The 25945-nt window shown below is 34.9% G+C and overlaps 1 protein-coding gene across 6 annotated transcripts in view; it reads right to left on the bottom strand.

The window, feature by feature from the left end:
* Positions 1–6641: 6641 nt before the first annotated feature.
* NAALADL2 (N-acetylated alpha-linked acidic dipeptidase like 2) overlaps positions 6642–25945 on the bottom strand; it is a 1624416-nt gene continuing 1605112 nt past the window's right edge. For all 6 annotated transcript variants that reach the window (XM_044938294.2, XM_044938269.2, XM_025283251.3 and 3 more), the window contains one exon: positions 6642–10630. In XM_044938294.2, the coding sequence (XP_044794229.1) occupies positions 10432–10630 (199 nt within the window). In that variant the 3' untranslated portion in view covers positions 6642–10431. The remainder of the gene's footprint in view (positions 10631–25945) is intronic.

Here is a 25945-nt window from a genome sequence, read left to right on the forward strand (position 1 = left end):
AAGAAATGAGAAGAAAATCTGATATAACTCTCTTCCATTTTAGTGTATGTGCTTCAATTCCTTTTTCTGTTAAAAAAAAAAAAAGGTAATAAACAAAACAGCTATAGTGTTCTCTGTACCCCTATCCTTACCACTGTTTCCCTCCTACCATGAATCAAATTATTTACTTTTCAGTCTGTATTTTTATACTTTGAATACACATGTTAGTCATAGGTATATAATTTTGTACATTTATTTTACTTTATGGTTAGAATCATATACATATTATTCTGCAGAATATACATATGCAAAATACATATTATTTTTTCAAAATTTTTGTGTGTAGCATAGGTATACCTGGCACAATGGTAAGCTCCTGAAAAATGTTAGCTGTCATACGGCAATGATGTTGGAGATAAGAATGAAGGAGGAAACAGACAGAACAGGCTCTATCTTGAAAGCAGGACTCCATCTTGGGCTGTACTCCGGACTTTGAGCTATATGCCCAGTATCTATGGAAACGACATACAAACTGGAAAACCAGGCCCCTGGAAGAAAGTACCCCAGGGCTTGTACCTAGACTCTTCATCTCCTAAAAGAATACCCTAAATATCTGTGTAACAGAATAGAATCATACATTCTATTATGCTTATTGGGGTATGACCACAGGCCTATTGATAATTGTCCACTGTTAACTACCTAGGCTTAAGGTGTATGAATCACAGGTTAACTTTGATTGTATGTTTCTTTTCCTTTGTTCAGACTAGTTTCAGGGAATTTGGGTTTGGGCATGTACACATAGGGTATATAAGATTTTCACAAAACCTGGTCAGGGTCCTTGGCTAAGAGGGGAATCTGCCTTGGGCCCTCCGGTGTAATAAACTGCACTCCACTATCTACATTTTCCTTCTGAGTGAGTTTGTTTCCCAGAATGCGTGGGTACAACAAGAACACTCTGCTTTAGCCTTAAAGAGCTGAAGGAAGGCCCAGTGCATTAGCTATGTAGCCTGAACATTTGATGCCTTTAAGCCATCTCTGCTCTATCAGTATCCTTGTGACAAATTACACTATTGAGAGTCCCTCTGAATCTAGTATTGCCAATAGTTAATCTGAAATGTTATATTTTATTTGGCTATGAAATCCTAGAAGAGTGATCCCCAACCTTTTTGTTACCAGGAACTGCTCTCATGGAAGACAATTTTTCCACGAACTAGGGCTGGGGTTGAGGGATGGTTCATATGGTATTGCAAGCAATCGGGAGCTGCAGATGAAGCTTCACTAGCTTGTCTGCTGCTCACCTCCTTGTGTGCTGCCAGGTTCCTGGCCATGGACCACTACCAGGGTTTTGAGACCCCTGTTCTAGAAAGTAAAACTGTGTTAATCATCTTTATACCTCCAGCCCTTAATGCAGTATATTGCCTAGAATAGGCTGTCAATGTTTGCCGAATAAGTAAATGAGTGAAATCTACTAATCATGCAATAGAGATCCGTTAGGAATAAAGAATTGGCATTTTCTAGTATATATTTGAGGGAACAAAACTCCTTAGCATTAGAGTTGACACAAATGCTGTTACTTGGTATTAGAGGTTGGCACAGATTTTAAAGCTAAATGGCCTAAAACGAGGTCTGCATGTTTGAGAAAAGAATGGAAGGCAAAAAAGAAAAAGATGATAAAATCTTACACTATGTTCCTGAGCAAGGCTTATTTCTGTTTGGGTGTAATATACAATACAGATAAATACATAAAAATAAATCACACAATTGCACTCATCTCACACATCAAGTAATGCTCAAAATATTCCAAGCCAGGCTTCAACAATACATGAACTGTGAACTTCCAGATGTTCAATATGGATTTAGAAAAGGCAGAGGAACCAGAGATCAACTTGGCAACATCTGCTGGATCATTGAAAAAGCAAGAGTTCCAGAAAAACATCTACTTCTGCTTTCTTGACTATGCCAAAGGCTTTGACTGTGTGGATCACAATAAACTGTGGAAAATTCTGAAAGAGATGGGAATACCAGACCTCCTGACCTACCTCTTCAGAAATTTGTATGCAGGTCAGGAAGCAACAGTTAGAACTGGACATGGAATAACATACTGGTTCCAAATAGGAAAAGGAGTAAATCAAGGCTGTATATCATCACCCTGCTCATTTAACTTATATGCAGAGTACATCATGAGTAATGCTGGGCTGCATGAAGCACAAGCTGGAATCAAGATTGCCAGGAGAAATATCAATGATCTCAGATATGCAGATAACACCACCCTTATGACAGAAAGTGAAGAAGACTTAAGGAGTCTCTTGATAAAGTGAAAGAGGAGACTGGAAAAGTTGGCTTAAAGCTCAACATTGAGAAAACTAAGATCATGACATCAGGTCCCATCACTTTATGGCAAATAGATGGGAAAACAGTGGAAACAGTGGCAGACTTTATTTTGGGGGGCTCCAAAATCACTGCAGATGGTGACTGCAGCCATGAAATTAAAAGACACTTTCTCTTGGAAGGAAAGTTATGACCAACCTAGACAGCATATTGAAAAGAAGAGACATTACTTTGCCGACAAAGGTCTGTCTGGTCAAAGCTATGATTTTTCTAGTAGTCATGTATGGATGTGAGAGTTGGACTGTGAAGAAAGCTGAGCACCAAAGAATTGATGCTTTTGAACAGTGATGTTGGAGAAGACTGTTGAGAGTCCCTTGTACTGCAAGGAGATCCAACCAGTCCATCCTAAAGGAAATCAGTCCTGAATATTCATTGGAAGGACTGATACTGAAGCTGAAACTCCAATACTTTGGCCACCTGATGCAAAGAACCGACTCATTTGAAAAGACTCTGATGCTGGGAAAGATTGAAGGCACGAAGAGAAGGGGATGACAGAGGACAGATGGTTGGATGGCATCACCGACTCAATAAACATGAGTTTGAGTCAACTGTGGGAGTTGGTGATATACAGGGAGGCCGGGTGTTCTACAATCCACAGGGCTGCAAAGAGTTGAACACACTGAGCAACTGAACTGAAAGATAATTTATTACTAATATAGACTAACAACTAATTCATTTTGTATGTTTATAACAAAACACAGTAAAACAATGATTTTTACCTGTATTTAATATTTGTACATGGGCATTTTAAATATTACTGTGTCACTGCACATACACATTACATTTATGAATCAGAAAATATTCCTTAAAAGATGCCTTCATTTCATAGTATTCAACTATGTGCAAATATTTAAACTAAAATATAAAATATTCACTTGTATTCTTAATGGACATGATGTACCAATCTTTTTTTTTTTTGGTCACTCCAAATCACAACATACTTTTCTAAGTAAACCATATATCAAGTCATGTGAATAGTACATAAAATGTTGTAAAATAAAATCACAATTGGGTTAAATATAAAAAGCACTAGATTTTTGGTGGACATCCACATATTATAGAAATTAGGCCTTCAACCCTATATAGTAATTAAGAAACTAGAGACACATGCCTCTAAATCAATCATTCAAAATCAGTAACAACAAAGACACTAATAATGAATTAATTTACAATGAAAACATTTCCAAATCACAGATGTAATCTATTTTGAACAATATTCAACACTGTAACAGTTCGGTGCAATTTAATAATTGGGACACCCCTTGAGAGAGATTTATTTTTTAATCAAACAAATTTAAATGAAGAAACTGTGCTCCAATTTTACCCAAAGTTAATTTCTAAATCTTTATAAATCCTCTGCTTATCACCATTTTTTAGGGCTATATTTTTTATTTGCTTTTATTATTTGTTATTATACAATTAAATTTTACTCATAAAATTTCATATATCTAAATGTTGCTATGCTGCTGACATGGCTAAAACTATTTCATGTTCCATATTAACATTCCAAACACATATGAAGCTATCGTCAGTGATGTGTTGATTTTTCTAGATGTCTATAAAAGCAAATTAGCCCTTCAAAGAGTCTTAGAAAGCTTTTTTTCTTTTCTGAATACAACTGCATTCATATTCTAAAAGTAGCAAGTCTGAATATGTGGGAAATATTTGCCATTAAACCTTCCTATGTGAAATGTAAATACAAAATCACCTAACAGAGTCCTAGCTCAGCTTCTAAATGGAATTATGTATAACATCTTTGGAATATAATAATGTGAGCTACACTTAACCATCTTGGCACTTTGTCCTGCAGACTAATTGCAATGTGTAGTAAAATATGTTGTTTCTTATTAAACAGGTATGACAAACTTGTCTTTATAGACCAATAGCATTTTCTCTGACTTTCAGAATAAGGTAGTCACTTGCAGCAGCTTGATATAAAGGTGGACAAGTCAACATTAATAAAATACTATCACATATACTGAAAGCATGATTTAACAATGGCTAACAATTTCAAAAGATAAAACACTTCAAGGAGTGTCCACCTGTGTTATTATTATGTTGAATAAATAGTCTTTGAACAAATTAGAGAGTTAAACTTACTGAGCAGGCCAGATAATTAAATAATTACACATTTTGATTGAAAAAATATGTAGTTCATTAAAATAGAGACTCTAACTTCATTTCTCTAGCTAAGCTTCTGTTCCAATGCCAAGTTTGTACTTTAATTAGAACAAAAGACCAACATTAACTTCAATACAACATAATAATTCATGATAATGATTGTATATTAATCTCTTGAGCTTGCTGGAATATAGCACATGACATATGGCATGGTACAGGCACCTGTGTGATCCTTTGGGGACTGAGGTCGTACATATTAATTAGCCCCTGGAAAATAAAGTCTGCTTTCTTCTGAGAAAAGCTACTTCAGTGCTTATTGGCTTAAGACATCAAAGGGATTTGAAAGAATGTTGTTAGGTTCTGCCTACACTTGTTAGAGCTTTGTCTAGATGTAGGTTCTGCATCTAGAATCAACTGCAATTAGCTGAGTTAATTCTTGACAGAGTCTGCTTAAGAAATTAGAGTAGTCATACATTTCTTTGGCCTTGATTGTATTTTGTCTAAAAAAAAAAATCAAAATTGCCATTTTGGTTACAAAAAACTGCGTAACTATTTTAATTCAAATACAAAATAATCTAACCAGAACATATTAAAATTTGAAGTAGCTTTTTCTTGAATCCTACCTGAAAGTGCCTCAATTTAATCCTTTGCCTTGTAAATTCAGATATCATCTGAGTATGAGAGTCTAAATGTCTTTAAGAAATATGCCATCTCACAATCAGCCAGCTCTGAAGATTCTTGATGGTCCCAGGAATGCTCAAGGCACTTCAGTGTACATCTTTGAAGGATAATGGAAAGGTATTACGGAAATAAAATTCTGGCTGATTAACAGATAAATGTACATTGAAAAGACTAAAATTACTTTCTCATAGTTAAAAAAAAAAAAAAAGCCTAATCCCATTCCTAGAGTATATCTAAAAAGGGAAAACAGAACTGAGTGAACATTGTGGTGACCAAAATAGGCTAAGTTTAAGAATTTTCTTTTGCAACTCCTTTTTTACATTTACCTCACTTGAAATTCTAAACTGCATAAAATAAACCCACTTAACTGAAAAGTATTTACACTTGATGGGGAGCTTAAAACTCTTGGAAGTTTAAGTTCTTTCTAAACAGCAATTCTAATGAGTCTTTTTAAGCTAGGAATATAAACTCATGCAAGAAATACAAATTTACTAGTGTACCTAGGCAGAATATTTCTTTGCTCAAATATCACGTCTATTTTTTCTCCTGTGTTGCATCCATGCTCCTGTAATGGAACTGTTAGGTTACTGACCTATCTTTTGTAATGTATAGCCCCATTTGTCTTCCACTCAACACATGGATGGGCAGTTTAAAATATAATTCTATCGAGGGAACTTGTAGTTAAGGCACATTTAAATGGTCCTTTAAACCAATGAGATGACAATGCAATATCAAGGAAAAAGTTTAGTTTTTGGAGTAATTAATCACACATACCACAGAATGTCTCATGAGAACACTTTTGGCTAGGTCTACCAATTATGAAAATAGTTTTTCATTTGAGGCAAAGATGCTGATTCATCACTGGAACATGGCAACAAATCATTTTATTTTTGTAACACCTGTCTTTGCAATGGAGAAACCTATTGTATGCTATACATTTGAAAGTACATGTAATTTAAAATACATGTAATTTAAAAAGTCAGTTTTTCTGAGTTTTAAGTATAATATAAAACTGAGGTTGTAAGTCCCAGCACTTGGTCCCCCCCCCACTCCCCAGTGAAGGTATATATACATTTTGAGGAGGAAATTATGAGATAATTTTTCATCTAGTTGTTATGATATTCTACAATGGTAGACTTATTTTTGTGCTCTTATTTACTTATCTTCTAATTTACCTACATATGTCCACAATTGTTGGGGTGGGCTACCATCATGAGGAATAATGTTGTTGATTTCTTCAGGCTCCTTAGTTCACCCAGTGAAGTGGCAGATGACATAGTCTGATCAGTTGCGCTGCTGCTAAGTCACTTCAGTCGTGTCCGACTCTGTGCGACCCCATAGACGGCACCCCACCAGGCTTCCCCATCCCCAGGATTCTCCAAGCAAGAACACTGGAGTGGGTTGCCATTTCCTCCTCCAATGCATGAAAGTGAAAAGTGAAAGTGAAGTCGCTCAGTCGTGTCTGACTCTTAGCGACCCCATGGATTGCAGCCCACCAGGCTCCTCCATCTATGGGATTTTCCAGGCAAGAGTACTGGAGTAGGGTGCCATTGCCTTCTCCGGATCAGTTGTGCAGTAATATATTAAAAATTTCAATAATGTCATTCTGTAACTGATTCTTAACTTTCTGTGGCACCCAGCATGAATAACACAGGTCTGGACCCCAGGGGGCCCAGCAGAGACACATACATCAATCATCTTTATTAGCTATGGAAATTTGTGCAGTCACTCAACTAAATTTCCCTATCTTTTAAAATAAGTTGGCATGAGGAGTCAATTAGAAAAAAAAAAAAACAAAACACATTAAATTGAGAAACATACCTGACTTGTAGCAGGCACAGACTTAGCTGCATCTGGGTCCTTTTTTGAGAAATACAATGGTTACTCACTCTTTATTTAAAATGCCATTATTAGCAAAGCTAGAGGTATCTCCTATTATTGTGACCCTTCAAATTTTTAGTATGTTGCCACATGATATTTTCTCAGGAGGACCCAGGATTATTAATGTAGATGAGAAATCATTAAGCATAAGGATCATTTGGCAAATCTTGCTAAAAATATAGATTCCAAGGCTCCCTTCCCCAAAAACCACATTTTGAGAAATACAGATTTAAACTGCCAATTTAATATTGGGGAAAATGCTCTCTTATAAAAGTATTTTGCTTAATACCCTCCTTCCAGAGCACTGGTATCATGTGGAGACTCTCTCTACCTCCCCACAAGTACACAGGCTTGTGCCCTTTGCATGAACTCCCTGGGACAGTTCTACTTGTTAGATATATTAAGAGAATTAACTAGTCCCTAATTGAAAAGCAGTGCTTCCAGCCCATCCAGCATCTGATATAGTGACTAGTTACCTAGAATATACTGGAAAAGACCATTTAGAACTCTGTTATATGAGAAAACAAACAAGCTTAAATTTTAGCAGCCCTTCTGCTACTGAAACTGTGACTCTATCCCAATTCCTTGACCACTTTGTCTGCAGTTACTGTATCTGATGGGGTGCTGATGCTTTCCCTGACCGAAGGTAATATTCTCAGGCTTGAATCAGAATGTCTTAGGCTTTCTTTTGACTCTGGAATCTGTACTTTTTCACAAAGAGCGGTATTCCAGGTGTACCCTGCCTGAACCCAAATTGCAGTGGTCCACATCTGCCACCTTTTCTTGGGGGAATAATCATTTATGATTCATTATGGACTGGCACAATGCTATGTGTGAAGGTTGGTGAGAAGTACCAGGCACCCAGATATTTCAGCAATGATTTAACCTAACTACCAGTTCATTGAAAATACTTGTTAATAATTTGCATAGGATTTTATTTACTTGGATCATTAAGGAAAATTTTAAATGATATAAATTTCAAGGAATCCTGAGGTAATCAGACTATTGCAGTAATGTTCCTGGTTAAGAGGTTCGTTTCAGTCAAAGATGAGCAGCATTTATAGAATTGGTGGATGTCTTTTTCAATTATAATTCAGTTTCTTCACATCATCTTTTAAATAGGCTAATAAAAACATGTTAGTTCATAGTTAACTTCAGTTTCTAAGTATCAAATATCATATGATTTAGAAATAATAATTACAGAATATTGAGACTTTGATCTCTGCAGTGTGGGTTAGTTAAATACACAATCTTTCAACAAAAATGTGCAAACACAAATATTCATGTTCTCAACACTATTGGAGTCTAAAGGAGTGAATTTACTTAGGATTTTGTTCTAAAATGATAAACTACCAAATCAATAACTATTTGTCTTTGTCTGTTTTAAATCCAGCTCCAAAGGAAGAATTAAAATGAACACACTGAAACTTGATTCACTATTTCTGATCCTTTGGTATAGGGATTCTATTATTTGACCTGACACAAATCCGTATGTGTATTCCTCCTGCCTCTTTTCTCTTCTTTTCTGTGGAAGGAGAGAGGGCACTGACACCAAGGCATGTGGGAGTTTGGTTCTTTAGCCTCTTCCTGTAGCCACTTCTCAACATAGCAAATACTTTCAGACAGACACGTGCATTGGTTAGAAATATATGTTGTAAGGTAGTTTCCTTTCTTATGTAAAATATGTGCACACAAGCAATTCACTGAAATTGAGTTTCTGCTTGAATTATCTAGCTAATTGCTTCAATTCTCTTCTTTGCCTTAAGCATATAAACATTACTGATGGTAAGAACAGCTGACCCTTATAAATCAGTTAATCAATGCTGACTAATTCCCTTTAACTTCAGTTTTCCTTTAAACTAAGATTAGGTGTATCTTCATTCATACACAGCAAAGATTTAGACTTATGGGCACTATTTGTGAAGTTTCTCTGGAGGTGTGTGATAGGGACATGTGTTTGAATGTTGTGTTAGAGAAAAATAATCCACATAAAATATTCTGAAGATATGCTTCCTAAGAGAAATTGCTTTATCCAATACCAAATCAATTTCTAAAGGTAGGCTCAGAGTTTAAACACTTAATGGAATTCTGTGGTTAGGGGAATAGTGGATACTAAGGCCATTCATTGGCCTTAGTGTGAAAAGCTTCATTTACAACATGAGAGAAGAACTGAAGCATGGGAAAGATATACTCTTAAAGTAATACAGTATTTTCTGCCTAGAAGTAGAAGCATGAATATATTATGTGTTGTCATCTCAATCACAAGTAAGGATAGAGAAGGAAAAAAAAAGTTTTTTCATAGAATTAAGGAGCTTTTTTGTTGATCAAAACAACTATTTCATTCATCAGAAGTCCTTTTTGTTAGTGGCAGAAATAGCAATTTGATACTTTTTAAGATATTTTGAGTTTTCAAAGAGAAACTTTGCTACTTTCCTGTGGATATTATATGGTATTCTGAGAAAACTGCCTTTCAGCAAGGAGTTCCAGAAAAGATACATGAATGAGGAGCAAAGTGAGATGCTTTCATTTTAGAGTAGCTCTATTTCAGTGCTTCCAACAGAAACAACACAGGAAGAAATACATATTTTCTCCCTCATAATACATACATCACTCCTGAAATTTTTACAAAATCAACTGATACAAATGAGGGGTTTCAAAGCTAGTCACCTTATAAGTGGTTAGGAAAAAAATTTACAATTAAATTGCTCTGTGCAGCTACCTTGTGATTTTCCCCTGGAATGTTTATGGCTCTTTTTTTTTTTTAAATTAATACTTAAAAAAATACATTTTCATAACCAGTGTATTACTACATCTAGTTGTGTTATAACAGGCACTTCATTTCATAAAATAGACACATTCAAAGTGGTTTTCATCAACCAATCACTCAGTCAGAATACTTGTTGTTCATATTGAATATTTGATAGTAAAAGTTAATCTGAAACCATATCAACTGTCCATTTCTATTACAGAAGGTAGGTCATTAAATCTCTAACATAGGGAAATGATTTCTATTCCTACATGTTTTATCCATAGGAACAAAGATTGTCCAGAACTTCTTGGAAATTTTTTCCCCAAATATTTTATATATATATATATATATATATATAGAAAAATACAGCAGATTTCTTTTTAATAGATAAATCTTAAGTATTATTCCCAATAACTTGCTCTTACATAATCAGAAATCTAGATATAAGAAAAATATTAAATGTGCAAAATGCTCTTTTTACACATACATCAAAAAATACAAAGGAAGAATAGTTTTATACTTATATAAAAAGCCATTGAGGGGAAAAAGTCTTCCATGTCAGAAAATCTGGTGAGATTAGAGCTTTAGCTTGAGGAATTGTAAACAAACTTTTTAAAATGCTGAGAGTTTTCTCAGTTCTTTCCAACTAAGACACTCTCGAACACATCAAGTCCCGCTTTGAAGTAAACCTGAGCTGCATTAATGCTGTTCAACACCTCTGACAGGGCTTCTTGAAGGGTCTCATTTGATGCAAGTGACTTGCAGTGCTCCCAAGCCTCCAGGAGTATTGAAAACTGGCTTGTCTTCCCATCAAGGTGATACAGGATATTTCTGAAAAAACAAAACAAAACAAACAAACAAACAACACAGAATGAGTAAATGTTTTAGGCACCATGCTATTTTGTATCAAACATTGTAAAAAATATTTTCAAGAAACAGTGATGTTTTAAATAAATGATATAATTATAAGAATACAATATTATCATTTTGAGGCCACTATTGAATGAATGGATTTAGACATTGATCATCAAAAGTTCCCTCTAGTGATGCGAGATATAGAACTAGACAGTATGTACCTCCTGATGGAAGTACATAATACTATCAGTGAAATAAACTATTTTTGCTAAAAAAGAAAAACAGAAACAACAACAACAACAACACTGAATCTGATGAAGTTTCTAATTGCTCATAAACACAAGGGACAGAAAACATAAAAATAATACCGTCGTGTGTCATCAGCAAAATACTGTGAGAAATTCTGTAGGACAAATGGCCCAGTTTATTCAATGACCAAATTATAACAAGAAATGGGTGACAGAGGAACTGCTGGACCAGGGTTTCTCAGCCTTTCACTACTGACATTTGTTGGGGGCAGGGGCTGAGGTAGATAATTCTTTATTGTGGCAGCGGTCCTGTGCATTGAAGGATATTTAGCAGTATCCCTGACCTCTACCTACTGGGTACCAGGAACACCCCTCCTGTAGTTGTCCCAGTTATTTTGAACTACTATACCAGAATACCATCGACTGGGTGCGTTAAACAATAAGCATTTATTTTTCACAGCTCTGAAAGCTAATCCCAAGATCAGCATGCCAGTATGAACAGATTGTCAGTGAGGGGCCTCTTCCTAGTTATATTCTTCCATGGCCTACTGCATGCACACAGAGGGATCCCATGTCTTCTCTTCTTTTTGTAAGGGCTTTAATCCCATAATGAGGGCCCCACCTGTATAACTGAACCTAAGCTGAATTACTCCCCAAAGGCCCATCTCCAAAATATAGTCCCATTGAGGTTAGGGTTTTAATGCATGTCTTTATATTGGGAGAATACAAACATTCAGTTCAGAGCTGTTGTACAAACCAAAAATGTCTCCAGACTGCCAAAATTGTCCCTTACGAGGCAAAAGTGCAACCAGTTGAAAGCTGCTGCTTTAGATTAAAAGAAACATCAACCTATGTAGTAAAGTACAGATTTTCTAGGTCTTTATTCAAACAATTTTAAAAATGAGAAGTAGTATAAAAGTTAATACTAATAAGGATTTGTTACTATTAAGAAACAATATTTTAGGTATGAAAATGGTATTATCAGTATATTTTCAAAGTGTTCTTAATCTAGAAACACATACAGTAATATTTGTGAATGAAAAGTTACTACCTTTAAAATTTGCTTCTAAATATTTGGAAGGAAAAAAGGAGAGTGGAGCTATGGACATTGCAGGTAGAATAAGATTGACCATTAGCTAATAATTGTTGAAATCAGTAATGTATTCATTATCCTGTTCTCTTTCTTTGTGTTTGACATTTAGAATATAAGTGTAGAGTATGTAGTATGATGGTGCTTTGAAATTTATCCAAATATCTGAGAAAGAGGTATTTGGCCTTGGGCAAGTCTAAAGAGATTCCTTTTATTAGTTGATAAGTAGAAAGAGATGCATTTTGGTAGAAAGGAATGGATTATTGCATCATTTGACTTATTTCCAACCCAAACTATCTGAGCTAGCTGAAATTCCATGCTCTAATGAGAGGCAAATATATAAATAATTAAAATAAGGTCATTAATTGTCATGCTAGAAATGTAAGGTCTAGTGATAACAGATGAAGGTTTGCCACTGGCAAAGTTTATCATGGAGAATATTTCATCCTGAAGGATGTTGGGAACTACCAGCTATAAGGGCAAAAGAAAGGAAATGAGCTAGAAAGTGGATACAATACCCTATGCAGGAGGAATTAGCATATGCAGAGGTATGGATTTATAAAACAGCTTACTATTCTTAGTGGATCAATGCCAGTGCTGCTGTATGGTCAGAGCACAAGGCCAGGGTGGGCAGCTATAGAAGAGTTGGGAGAGCAAGCCATTGGCCACATCATACAAGGCCTTCCATATTAAGCTAAGGAGGTTATACTTTTTCTTATGGGCAGTAGGAAATGAATGAAAGCTTTTAAGTAAGAAGGAAAGATTATTTGACTTTATTTTGGTATAGTTACTTTGGTTGTAATACAAAACCCGGAGAACCACTTATTCCAGATGAGAAGTAAACAAAGATGTCAGTGACACTAGTGCTAAAGAATGCACCTGCCAGTGAAGGAGACACAAGGGATGCAGGTTCAATCCATGGGTCAGGAAGATGCCCTGGAGAAGGACATGGCAACCCACTCCAGTATTCTTGCCTGAGAAATTCCATGGTCAGAGAAGCCAGGTGGACTACAGTCCATGGGGTCGCAAAGAGTCAGACATGATTGATCAAATGGAGCAAGGATGCATAGTTAAGTTTGAGAAGATGGAGCAAGGGCCACAGCATAAGATTTAGTTAATTTATAATTATCCCTAGTACTGACTTAGTGGAGAAGGGATAGGCTACTCACTCCAGTATTCTTGGGCATCCCTTGTGGCTCAGCAGGTAAAGAATCCTCCTGCAATGTAGGAGACCTGGGTTCAATCCCTAGGTTGGGAAGATCCCCTAGAGAAGGGAAAGGCTATCCACTCCAGTATTCTGGCCTGGAGAATTCCATGGACTGTATAGTCCGTGGGGTCACAAAGAGTCAGACGTGACTGAGTGACTTTCACTCACTAGGACTGACCTCAGTTTTAAATAGAATTCTGGATCATTGTTTCCTAGCTGATCAAGACTCCACTACTTGAGCCCTCTCCTGAACTTTGTAAGCTCAATAATGAAGCCTGTAACGTCAGTGTAAATTACATCAGTTAGGTTATGTTGTATTCCCTGTACTCTGGTGGTGAATGGACATTGAAATCTGCTTCATCACTCATGACAGAACCCTGCAAGTTATCTCTTTTCCTTAAGTATTCAACTGGTCTCTGAAGATACTCACTCTTCCATCTTTTTCATGTCTTTTTGTTTCTGTTATTGGGCCTTGATCCCAATATTTTCAAGGATAGATTATGATATTCTTGCTTTACATGTTTGAGTTGAGAAATATGTTACTTTATCAAGTCTACATATGTTAGTTTATCAAGACCAACCTAGACAGCATATTAAAAAACAGAGACATTACTTTGCCAGCAAAGGTCTGTCTAGTCAAAGTTATGGTTTTTCCAGTAGTCATGTATGGATATGAGAGTTGAACTATAAAGAAAGTTGAGCACTGAAGAATTATGCTTTTGAACTGTGGTGTTGAAGAAGACTCTTGAGAGTCCCTTGGACTTCAAGAAGATTCAACCAATCCATCCTAAAGGAAATCAGTCCTGAATATTCATTGGAAGGACTGATGCTGAAGCTGAAATTCCAATACTTTGGCCACCTGATGCGAACAGTTGACTCTTTCACTCTTCTCTTTCACCCTCATCAAGAGGCTCTTTAGTTCCTCTTCACTTTCTGCCATTAGAGTGGTATCATCCGCATTTCAGAAGTATGCAGATGATACCACTTTGTATTAAGGAAATTTGTAGTCATAAAACTTTGTGTTAAGGAACATATATTCTCTCTAGATATGGGAGGGAAAAAAAACATCTTCCAAATGGAGAGAGGCAAGTTGGTCATGAGCAATGCTTTAGCTATGAGCTATACCCTGAGAAAAATGTGGATTCAGTTTACAAGGAGAATACTCCTTGAAATAGAGATTTCCATCTTGCTATTTCCACAACCTTCATAAAATTAAAGAACTTTTCAGAAGAAGCCACTGTGCTGTGTTAAAATAATCACGTAAGAATATGTATATACATAGACATATGTATACATGTGTTTTATGTGTAAAGGTTTCTACTATATAAAACTGACAAAATAATGAAAATTAGCAAAACACCTAATGGAAGTTTCCCTAAATATTAGTTTTACATTATTAAATTGGTGGGGTGGGGTGGCAAAAAACCCCACTAATACAGAGGAACCTTGATACAACCATGGAAATTTCCCAGATGAAGATGAAACTGCTTTGGATACTCATATGTGTTCTCCTACATGACAGAGACTATACACAAGTCACATTTTCATGTTAACATAATCCTTAATTGCCATTAAAAAAAAGGAATGGGTTTTAGTGTCAGGATACCTATCAAACATTTTTAAATTCACAGTAAACCATTTAGATAGATTGATAGATAAAAATGGGTTTAGTATTTTGAGAATAAAAGTAGTTTAAAATATATGTTAATTAATCATTTTAAAAAGTATTCATTGTAGACAACTTATACTGCTTTACTACTAAGGGTTACTAAATAGTATAAGAAAATATTTTATCATCTTATTAATATTCATAGTTTTGAATTCTCTTCCTCTACTTTATTAGCTTCATGTTTAATTATAAATCATTTAATGGCAAATATATTTCTGGAATTAAGAGTGCAAAAATATTTTCAAAAGCTGTACCAAATACTTCCATTCCTTGAGGGTATACTATTCAGCATGCTGACAAAGATATTGTAATCATTGTTATTCAGAGCTGCCCTTTAAATGAGTTGTACCATTGCAATTAATACATTATGGGAAATATCTTTAATGATTTGGGGGCTGTTATAGTGACTATTCCACATATTCAAAGCTCACTAGCATGAAATATATTCCTAAATACACATTCTATGGTTATTAAATGTTAAATGTTATTAATATTCAGTATAATGATAAGATATTAATAAAACATGCTCATAAAGGTTATAGGATTAATCCCTCAATGACAGTTCATTTAAGCATGAGCACAATCTCTAATATATTTACATAAAACTTCAGCCATAACTAGTATAAAATATTGAGAAGAGAGATAATGTGGAAGAATAAAAATGCATCCTAGAAAAAATGTTTAGGTCTAAGCACAACACATACAATCACTGTGGTTTTTTAAAAAACTGGAAAGCAATACATATAATTCTTAAAGACCAATGCAATGGAATCTGCAATGTGCCAACATTTGCTTTTTTCTAACTTGTAAGCAACTCAGTAATACTTTTATAATGACTATAAACAAGCCATGTGCATAGAAATGGGTCCTTTTTGGTTTGTGAAATTTCTACAAGGAGCTAAACACACTTTCCATATGCTACATGATTCAAGTAGTAGGCTGTGGCAAGCTATTATGTAAGATAAACACTCATATCCATTTCGACCCAAATTGGATACAAATCAGCTTAAAACTACAGATGCTTAAATTCTGGTTGAAGATAAGTGACTAGTATTCTTTCATCATAGTTTAAGAGGGAAACTTCATTCAGGGTAGCTGCTGACTTAAGACAATTGATCTTTATTATAGTAGAATTTATTTATTTTTTACCTTGATAGATTGTTTTACCTTAAAAACAAGTCGAGGAAAACAAAAGTACCTTCTTTAAACTTTTATGAGGATAAATTCACCTATTGATCTTCAGAAGCAGCTTATCTTTTTACTATTTCTCTTTTGCATACTAAAAACCATTTAGCTTCCTGCTAACAGAAAATTAAGTTCAGTATTTGTAGACCTTTTTCCAAAAAGTATCATCATATTATTTTAGTTGTATTATTTGAATGGAAGACAAAAAAACACAAAGCCTATCCATTTCTGTGTCTATATACTTGTTAGTTCTGAGAAATTTCTTACATATTCATTCATTTGTTAAGTACCCCCAGGGAGCAAAACTGCTACTGTACCATGTTTTTAGTATGCAAATTATTACCTTTGAAAATATTTCAATTAGATCAATGTTTGTTATGGAAGCATCTAAGCCAAAAGGTCTTTATATTCTCATATTGTATGACCAAAACTGAACCTCAGTTAAATGAAGTTAAAAGATGTCAGCAGTATGCATCAGAATATTCAAATATGTTTCTCCTTCTCATGTATAGAATCATATTTTTCAGATTAGGAAAGACTTGGAATTAACCAATAGCCAGTCAAAAGGCGCATGTCTTGTAGGAAAATAGAGTGGAAAGAAAGTGAGCAAATACCCTTGAAGAGTTTCAATGTCAACAGTCTGTTCTTTATAACCACAAGGAATTACATGCCTTATTGAACCATTCCTGCTCTTACACCTACTTTAGTTCAATTCAGAAGTTTCCTGGCAGAAAGAATGGACTGTGTTATTAATTCAATAAATCACCATCCTATTTGCATACACATAACATGCATTTCAGTATGGCATGTAGAGACATCAAACCTAATTAAAATATTACTTAATTGAAATCATTTTAGTAGTTATCATGTTTAAAATAACATTAATTCCACCCTCATGCCTATCTTCTCTCATCTGTAACAATTTGGATCTTATAAATGTAATTCATACAGTCATCCTGACCCACACACAACACAAAGAGACTACTAAAAGGAAAGTGTAATACATTATTGATGACACTAATGAAATTACAACACACATCACTCATTTTAATGGGTCTGTTTCAATGACACATCACGGTGACCAGGAAAGAGCAGTGCCAAACTCAGAAACCTAATTAATAACTCCCGGCAGCATCAGTGAAGGAGATGAAGCATCTTTACTCAACTGACAAATCTTATCCATTCAGCTAAAGCAAAGGAAAACTGAAGAAAATGAATTTTGAAACAAAGGCATCTAAAGTCTTCATGAGTCATTTCCTTGTGTGTGAATTAGCAAATTAATGATGGAAATGATGACTCTCTTTCAAATGTTCCTTTTATATTCATAAATGTGCAAAGGATGCCACCCATTCTAAATGTGAATTAATATTCATTAGACCCCATGTCGAGAAAGTCCTAAATGAAACTACACTAAATAATAAGTCACGTCTTTTAAAATTGACTGGGTATGCATGTGGAATGCAGAAAGAAAAGGTCAGTTCAGTACCTCACAACTGTTGCTCACTCTTTTTAGGGATTATACGAGTTGTACTCCATAGTTAACAGTGGATTACTATATTTATATCAACATTAGAAAATATTATGTGACTTGGATACTCTATCCATGAGAAGTCACAAAATACCTGGCTATATTATTTATAGTACAAATGTCCATTCAGCTAAATTTAAATATGGTCTATACTAGCAAAAGCATCAATGAGAATTAAGACCATTGTTGATACTGTCAAGCCATAAATTCACTTTGCAGACAACTGAGGCAGAAACACATGTGTGATAGATTGTTTGTTTGCAAAAATGGCTATAGTTATTCTCCTTATATGCAGGCCACTTCAAAATATGACTGCAGTTCTTTCCAACAAGAGGTGGCATCTACAATCAAAAAATGGGCCAAAGAACTAAACACACATTTCACCAAAGAAGACATAAAGATGGCTAACAAACACATGAAAAAATGGTCAACATCATTCATTATCAGAGATATGCAAATCAAAACCACAATGAGGTACCATCTCATGCCAGTCAGAATGGCTGCTATCAAAAAGTCTACAAATAATAAATGCTGGAGATGGTGTGGAGAAAAGGGAAACCTCTTACACTGTTGGTAGAATGCAAACTAGTACAGCCACTATGGAGAACAGTGTGGAGATTCCTTAAAAAACTGGAAATAGAACTGCCATACGACCCAGCAATCCCACTGCTGGCCATATACACCAAGGAAACCAGAATTGAAAGAGACACATGTACCCCAGTGTTCATTGCAGCACTGTTTATAATAGCCAGGACATGGAAACAACCTAGATTTCTGTTGGTAGACGAATGGATAGTGGTACATACACATGATGGAATATTATTCAGTTATTAAAAAGAATCCATTTGAATCAGTTCTAATGAGGTGGATGAAACTGGAGCTTATTATACAGAGCGAAGTAAGTCAGAAAGAAAAACATCAATACAGTATATTAACTCATATATATGGAATTTAGAAAGATGATAACAATGACCCTATATGTGAGACAGCAAAAGAGACACAGAGAGATGTAAAGAACAGACTTTTGGAATCTGTGGCAGAAGGTGAGGGTGGGATGATTTGAGAGAATAGCATTGAAACATGTATATTACCATATGTGAAATAGCATCAGTCCAGGTTTGATGCATGAGACAGGGTGCTCAGGGCCAGTGCACTGGGATAACCCTGAGGGATGGTGTGGGGAGGGAGGCAGGAAGGAGGTTCAAAATGAGGGACACATGTACACCCATGGCTGATTCATGTCAATGTATGGCAAAAACCACTACAATATTGTAAAGTAATTAGCCTCCAATCAAATGTATCCTAAATAATCTTATTGATTATATAGCTATTAAAAAAAGACCATATATTCCTTTATAACCATAGATACAATTTTATTTGACTGAAAGGCTTTAGATAATTCATTCAGTTGACATTTGAAATAGACTGTATTAAGGTAAGAAATGCATTATTCCTCTTGAATAGAAAGTACATTATTATTCAGTATGATTTGAAAACTTAAAAAGTCAATAGAACATTAAATGTTTGCTAAATTTTAGCTAAAAGAAAAAAATAAGGACCAAGTAGAATACCTGATCTATTGAAGCTCTGAATGTTGATCACAGATGTTGAAGGTATTTAATGAAGGAATGTACTAATGTAAAATTAGTCATAAACACTTGAAAGATTACCTTTCACATTTTATAGAATTGTTATACATGTTATTAAACATCCACTTTGAAAGTGTAACAAAAAATAACATTTTAAAGGAACTCTGTTCCTTAACTGTGTAAATTTGCTCACAATTTATTTTTGTATTACTATCTATATTATTGCTGCTGCTGCTGCTAAGTCACTTCAGTCGTGTCCGACTCTGTGCGACCCCAGAGACGGCAGCCCACCAGGCTCCGCCATCCCTGGGATTCTTCAAGCAAGAACACTGGAGTGGGTTGCCATTTCCTTCTCGAAAGCATGAAAGTGAAAAGTGAAAGTGAAGTCGCTCAGTCATGTCCGACTCTTTGCGACCCCATGGACTGCAGCCTACCGGGCTCCTCTGTCCATGGGATTTTCTAGGCAAGAGTACTGGAGTGGGTGGCCATTGCCTTCTCTCTAGTCTAAGGAAATAGGAATGCTGTGTTTCTACCAGTAAATAAATGGATCCAATACAATTTTCTATGAAAATATTTTAAAAATAAAATGATCTTTTTAAATACTATTAAATTTTTCAGAATACAAGTACCAGATAGGCAAATTCCTATTGTTTATGTTGAAACTGACAATTAAAAAAATTTAGATTGTGAGTAAATAGTAGAAATGTCAGTTCTTTGCTTTGGGAATTCAAAAAGAATATGCATTCACCTGTGCTCTCAGGTATGGGTGTCAAAGGGTTGAAGAGGGTCCCCAGGTATCTAACTCAAAGAAGGTATACATTTGGTTATACCAGTCAAAGTTACTTATATCTAATTTGAGAAAAAATATACATTTTTTGATAGTGGGTACAAAAATAAATATACTGCTGCTGCTAAGTCACTTCAGTCGTGTCTGACTCTGTGTGACCCCATAGATGGCAGCCCACCAGGCTCTGCCATCCCTGGGATTCTCCAGGCAAGAACATTGGAGTGGGTTGCCATTTCCTTCTCCAATGCATGAAAGTGAAAAGTAAAAGTGAAGTCGCTCAGTCGTGTCTGACTCTTCGCAACCCCATGGACTGAAGCCTACCAGGCTCCTCCATCCATGGGATTTTCCAGGCAAGAGTACTGGAGTGGGGTGCTATTGCCTTCTCCAACATAAATATACTACCACACATGTAAATGTAATGGTTTACAGAAAAACATTGAGAATGAGACAGTAACCAAGGGAAGCTGAGTATCACAGAGCACCATCAAGATTCTTCTATAGCAGCATATTTAGGACATTGACATTTCAGATACTCCTACTGCCACCACTTCCTTAAGAATACTTCACAACCACTGCAACTTTGCTGTCTCTTAACATTTGCTTTGCCATTGCCAGAATCCTGATCCACAAGTAGCATGAATAATCTTGAACTGTTCCTACATCTTTGCCTCACTTCTTTCAGATATGAAGTCCTGGGAGAGCTCATCCAACTGGCTGAACTTAGGTCATATGCCTGTAATCTAGGAAGAAAATACCTAGATTCAGTCACCTGTGGAGGAGCTAAGCCCTACTTTCCACCAAGCTCATTATAAGGAATTTCCCATTTATAGGAAAGAATTCTGATACCAGAAAGATTTTTTTTTTAATTTAAAAAACTTAATTTAAAAATCTAATACAGTTATGTTAAGTTTAAAAATAAAATAAAATTTAAAAAAAAATAAAAAAAAAAAAGAAAAAAAAAGAAAAAAAATGTAAAAGCCATAAAAAAAAAAAAAAAAAAAAAAAACTTGAAACCACAACTTAATACCTACTATGTTAGTGATGGGAAGGGAGAGTGTATTTCCACAGGGTTCTCTTGGAATTACGCTGCAAATTGCTGTTCTACTATATTGTAGTTTTCCCGTTCATGTTAAATGTTTGCAAGTACTCCGATAATATGGCAGCAGTGTTTATCAAATTGAATATGTACAAGAATAAGCTGAGGCATTTTTAAAACAGCTCAAGGGATTCAGATGCAATGAGTCTGGGATATCTCATAGGAGTACACGTTTTTTTCCTGTGCTCCCTTAAACCTAATGGGTGACACCCAAGCATACTCAGCAATTCCCTCCCGTGAGTTTTATATTTACCAAAAGGTCGTGGTTTGGCCTCAAACTAGCTTCATCCAGTGATATATTATTATCTACAGAATTACGTGATTTATTTAACATTATGATAAATAATGACATATTGAGTGTAAAAGAATCATTCCTGTGAAACTGAACCTGAATGTGTTGGAAAGATTCACAAAGATTAAGTGACACAATGGGAGTGTTGGTGAATTATATGTAAAGAGATAACTGAATAGATCATTAGCAAGGGGAGCAGGGATCTATAGTGACAATGGAGAAAGAATCTGCATTTAGATTGTTTTGCAAATGCCTATTTATTTCTCCAAAATGAGAAAGCTGAAATTGGAAATCTCAGATGATGTATCCTTAGTGTGGCTTAAACAGGAAAGTAAATTAGAATTCCAATTTGCATAACAGAACTCAAAGAAAAGTCCTTGGTCCTATATCAAAAGATCAGTGATGAATTTTTGAGTTAAAAATAAACTGCTTTTTCTATCACTTGACCATTTACTGGTTCTGACCGTGTCAGATGAAGGAATGTTTGCCCTTTGGGTATTAGTCAGAACTTCAGTGTTAAGAACTAGAAAGACATAGATATCATCTTGAGTTCCAACTATCACGGACTGGCCATTGTGACTTAAAGTATAAGGTAACAATGGATTGGGCTATTTCAGGATCTAAAATAAAAGGTTTTTCATGATTTAGATTTCTATGTGTAGACCTCACTTAAGATTTTTTAGCCCATTCTCTTGGTAAAAATGTATAAGTTTCTTGAATTAATCAGTGGATGTATAAAACAAAATCAAAGGAGAAAGTCATAATTATTTGGCTTTGCTAATTAGAGTATAATCAACTCAAGTAATCCCTTCTAAATTGTATATTCTAAATTCTCTAGTTTTCCTGTTTATGGATCAAATTTTTTTTTAAAAATTAAGTTTTCCTTTTACTTGCTGCTCTAGACTGTGTGGTCTCTGAACAATGACCCAATCCATAAATAATCAATTAAATTGTACTAAAAAATTAGAATTTATGGGCATTTTTCATAAATAACTCTGTTGCTGGATATTTAGTTCTTTTGCAAGATATGTTAGTAAGTGTCAATGTCTGAAGTACAAATTACTTTTTAAAGTAATTGACTTTATTCAGTGAATAATGTTAATCTGTAGTTACCTTTCTTGAAGACTAATATTTAGTATATGCAAAAAATAGTACATTCAGTTTTTAACTGAACCTTTTGGGGAGCTATGGCCCTAAATATAGAAGAAAAGTAATTGGTTATTTGCACTGCACATCTGGATATGAGTCATCTTGAAATTTTGTTCTATCCTTAATGAATGTTCTGGCAGACAGAAATATTAATCCAATATTTTAAAAAACAACATCACTAAGTGAATCCTGACCCATATAAAAGCAAGACATTTAGTAGTAGGTATGTCTAAATTATGCAAATGTCAGTTATTCTGTGAGGTGATTGTTTAATTTCATAAAGTACATTAAGATGATTAAATCACATGATTTTAAAGAGTTTTGATATTTTTAATACTTAGATAAGGCAGATTCAAAACAGTCTACATTTGGATGGAAAATAGAAGAAAGAATATAGCAATTACTATACTAATCTCATCATACATCAGAAAATCTAAGAATTTTTATGTATAAGTTGATAGAAATTAAGGAACAATAATTACCTTGAGAGCTCAATTTATGAAATATTTATTAAGCACCAAGAACTATATGGAATACAAGAGTGGTCTCAGTTCCAAAGAGATTTTGAATTTTGAGTTAAGTGGGAAGAGGAGAGTTTCAGAGCTATTGTCTTTTGCATATGAGGCTAACAAAACAAACCCTGATATTCAAAAAGTCTACCAATTTTCTTGCCCATGAAGACCTCAAATGAAAAAATTTTAATAACTGTATATTTTATATTCCCCTGGTGGCTCAGACACTAAAGAGTCTGTCTGCAATGCAGGAAACCTGGGTTCAATCCCTGGGTCGGGAAGATCCCCTGAAGATGGGCATGACAACCCACACCAGGATCTGTGCCTGGAGAATCCCATGGGCAGAGGAGACTGACGGGCTACGGTCCACAGGGCTGCCAAGAGTCGGACAAGACTGAAGTGACAGCCCACAGGCCCACCCCCATACAGCCAGTAAACTTTGCTTTTCCTCTTCAATGGAATTTAAAAATTATTAACTTTCTAATGAAGATAAGTTATAGTGATAACAATTATTATTGGTAGTATTGAGCAGCTGTAGAGAAATGAAGACTTTGAGGATTAAACCACACTAGTTTTGCCCTCCTGTGGTTTTATTAATGCATGAAGTATCAACTCAGAGAAAATCCTACATCTGATGATAATGTGGAAACATTTCTTTTTATTCTTGCTCTTTAAGTATTTATCACTTGTCTATACATTTTTGAAATGCAAGAATATATGTGTGCATATAAATACATATGTGTGTATTCATAAATGTATGTGCGTAGATAGATATGTAATTTGTGCCACACTGGACTATGAAGAAAAAAATCTAAATTTTATATCTACCTCCTATATCATATAACTGAATAGTAAGCTGGTTGTTATACTATAAAATATTACATTTATTAGTAATATAAATCAATAAGGATAAAAGACAATGAAAACTAAACAAATGTATTGTGTTCTAAGAGATAAAAGGGTAATTATGTTGTTTTATGGACACCTGGGTAATTATGTGAAGATAGAAATTCCCATGTTATTTACAGGCTGTGGAAGATTTCCATAACAGCCTGTCTTGGTATCTGTTCTTAAATCACACTCTTTTCTGCAATTAAAGGGTAATCTCCAAATCTTAACCCTTATCATATTTTTTTAATCAAAATAGGACTTTATTTACAAAATTCTGATTGCATCAGTATTCATCCTACTTGCATAGTGTGATGTTAACTTGGATACCTAAGTTTATATGCTTACTGCTTCTTTGCCCTACTGAGTGAGGAAGAGCAATTTAAAGAAGCTAAATGCTTGAAAAGAAAACATGAATCACATTTAAGAAGAGATTATAGGAACTTCCCTGGTGGTCTAGTGGTTAAGACTATGCTGCCATTGCAGGGGGTGCGGGTTAGATCCTTGGTAGAGGAAACTAAGATCCTACATGCCACGTGTCTCTGTCCACCCCCCCGCCCCCAAAAAAAATATCCAGCCCAGCATGTCAACTCTGATTTAATAAACAGTAAAAAAAGAAACTATAAAAAGTAATTTCAACAACAAAGAAAAATGAAAAAATATGAAGTATTACTAAATGATCAGTATAAAAATCTTGTCTGGGTCTAAAATCCATGCTCTTTCTCAGGATACTAGTCTTCTTTCCTATCATCACCACTGCATAGCTCTGTGATACATGGCACATTAAAGTTATTTAACTCCTTTGAGATTCTTCTTCCTTACTAGTAAGACGGGAAGTATTATTTATAGTCTAGAGTTTTTGCAGTAATTAGCTAAAGTATCTAAAGTGCTTAGTTTTGGCCTGGCATATACAGTAAATACTTTATAAATAGTAGCTATTCTTATTTTTTTAACTTTTTAAATTTTATATTGGAGTGTAGTTGACTTATGATGTTATGTTAGTTTCAGGCATATAGCAAAGTGATTCAGTTATACATATATATGTAGATACCTGTTACTTTTCAATTTTTTTTCAAATGGTAGCTATTGTTATTACTTTACATTTCTGGGTTTTCCTTCCTTGGACACATATTACCTCCTCCCCTTAATTCTCATCTAACTCTGTCCTTAGTGCAACAGAGCTGTGAGATCATCAGATAACTTTTCATACCCAATAGAGTTCGTCCAAAAGGAAGTTTCAGGGAACAAGAGAAAGACAGCTTCTAAGGGTTTGCCAAGAATATATCACCTCTTGCCAGTTTCTGTACCAGTAAACCATCTGCCTTTTAATTATCGAAAATAGCACCCGTTCACTTTGCTGTATACATACAACATATATGTATATGAATGACTATTTTAAAAGGTGTTTTTCAGGTCAGAATAACCTGTTTTCAGATGGCTGGCAGGGACAATACATGGATACACACGTATATGTGAAAATGTTTTGCTAACCTGTATTTTAGACTATTAGAAAAAAATGTATCTTGGTCCATTGGTAGATTAAAAAGCAGGTTCTTTTTACTTGTAATGCTTAAAGGATTATGGTAAATCAATGAATAAAAGTTCTATATTCTCTAACTTGATATATGGAAGGAAATCCAGCTACTAAATCTGTGAGGTACTAATGAGAACACAGGTTTCTCATGATCTGGAGGAACCAGAACACAAATTTGATGAATTTCAGAAAGGAACACAACCCTTATGTTTTGTCAACAACTGAAGGCAAACTTTGTTGATTTACCTCAGCGCAACATGGCATGGTTTCATCATGTTACTGATCAAACACCATTGTACTCTTTGATGGATACTTGTCTCTTAGTCAGACCTCCTCAAGAACAGAGTTTCTTGTTCACTGTGGATATCACCAGGCTTCTAACAAGTAGATATGGAATAAATTTGATGGTATAAATTTATAATGGTGAAAATACTTGCTAATATTTGTAGACAATTTAACATATTGTAGGAAATATGCCACCCAAACATGCCACTTCAGCATAAGAATTATTTTTTAA

Source organism: Bubalus bubalis, chromosome 1, assembly GCF_019923935.1.
Source record: "Bubalus bubalis isolate 160015118507 breed Murrah chromosome 1, NDDB_SH_1, whole genome shotgun sequence".
In the NCBI taxonomy this organism is placed as follows: domain Eukaryota; kingdom Metazoa; phylum Chordata; class Mammalia; order Artiodactyla; family Bovidae; genus Bubalus; species Bubalus bubalis.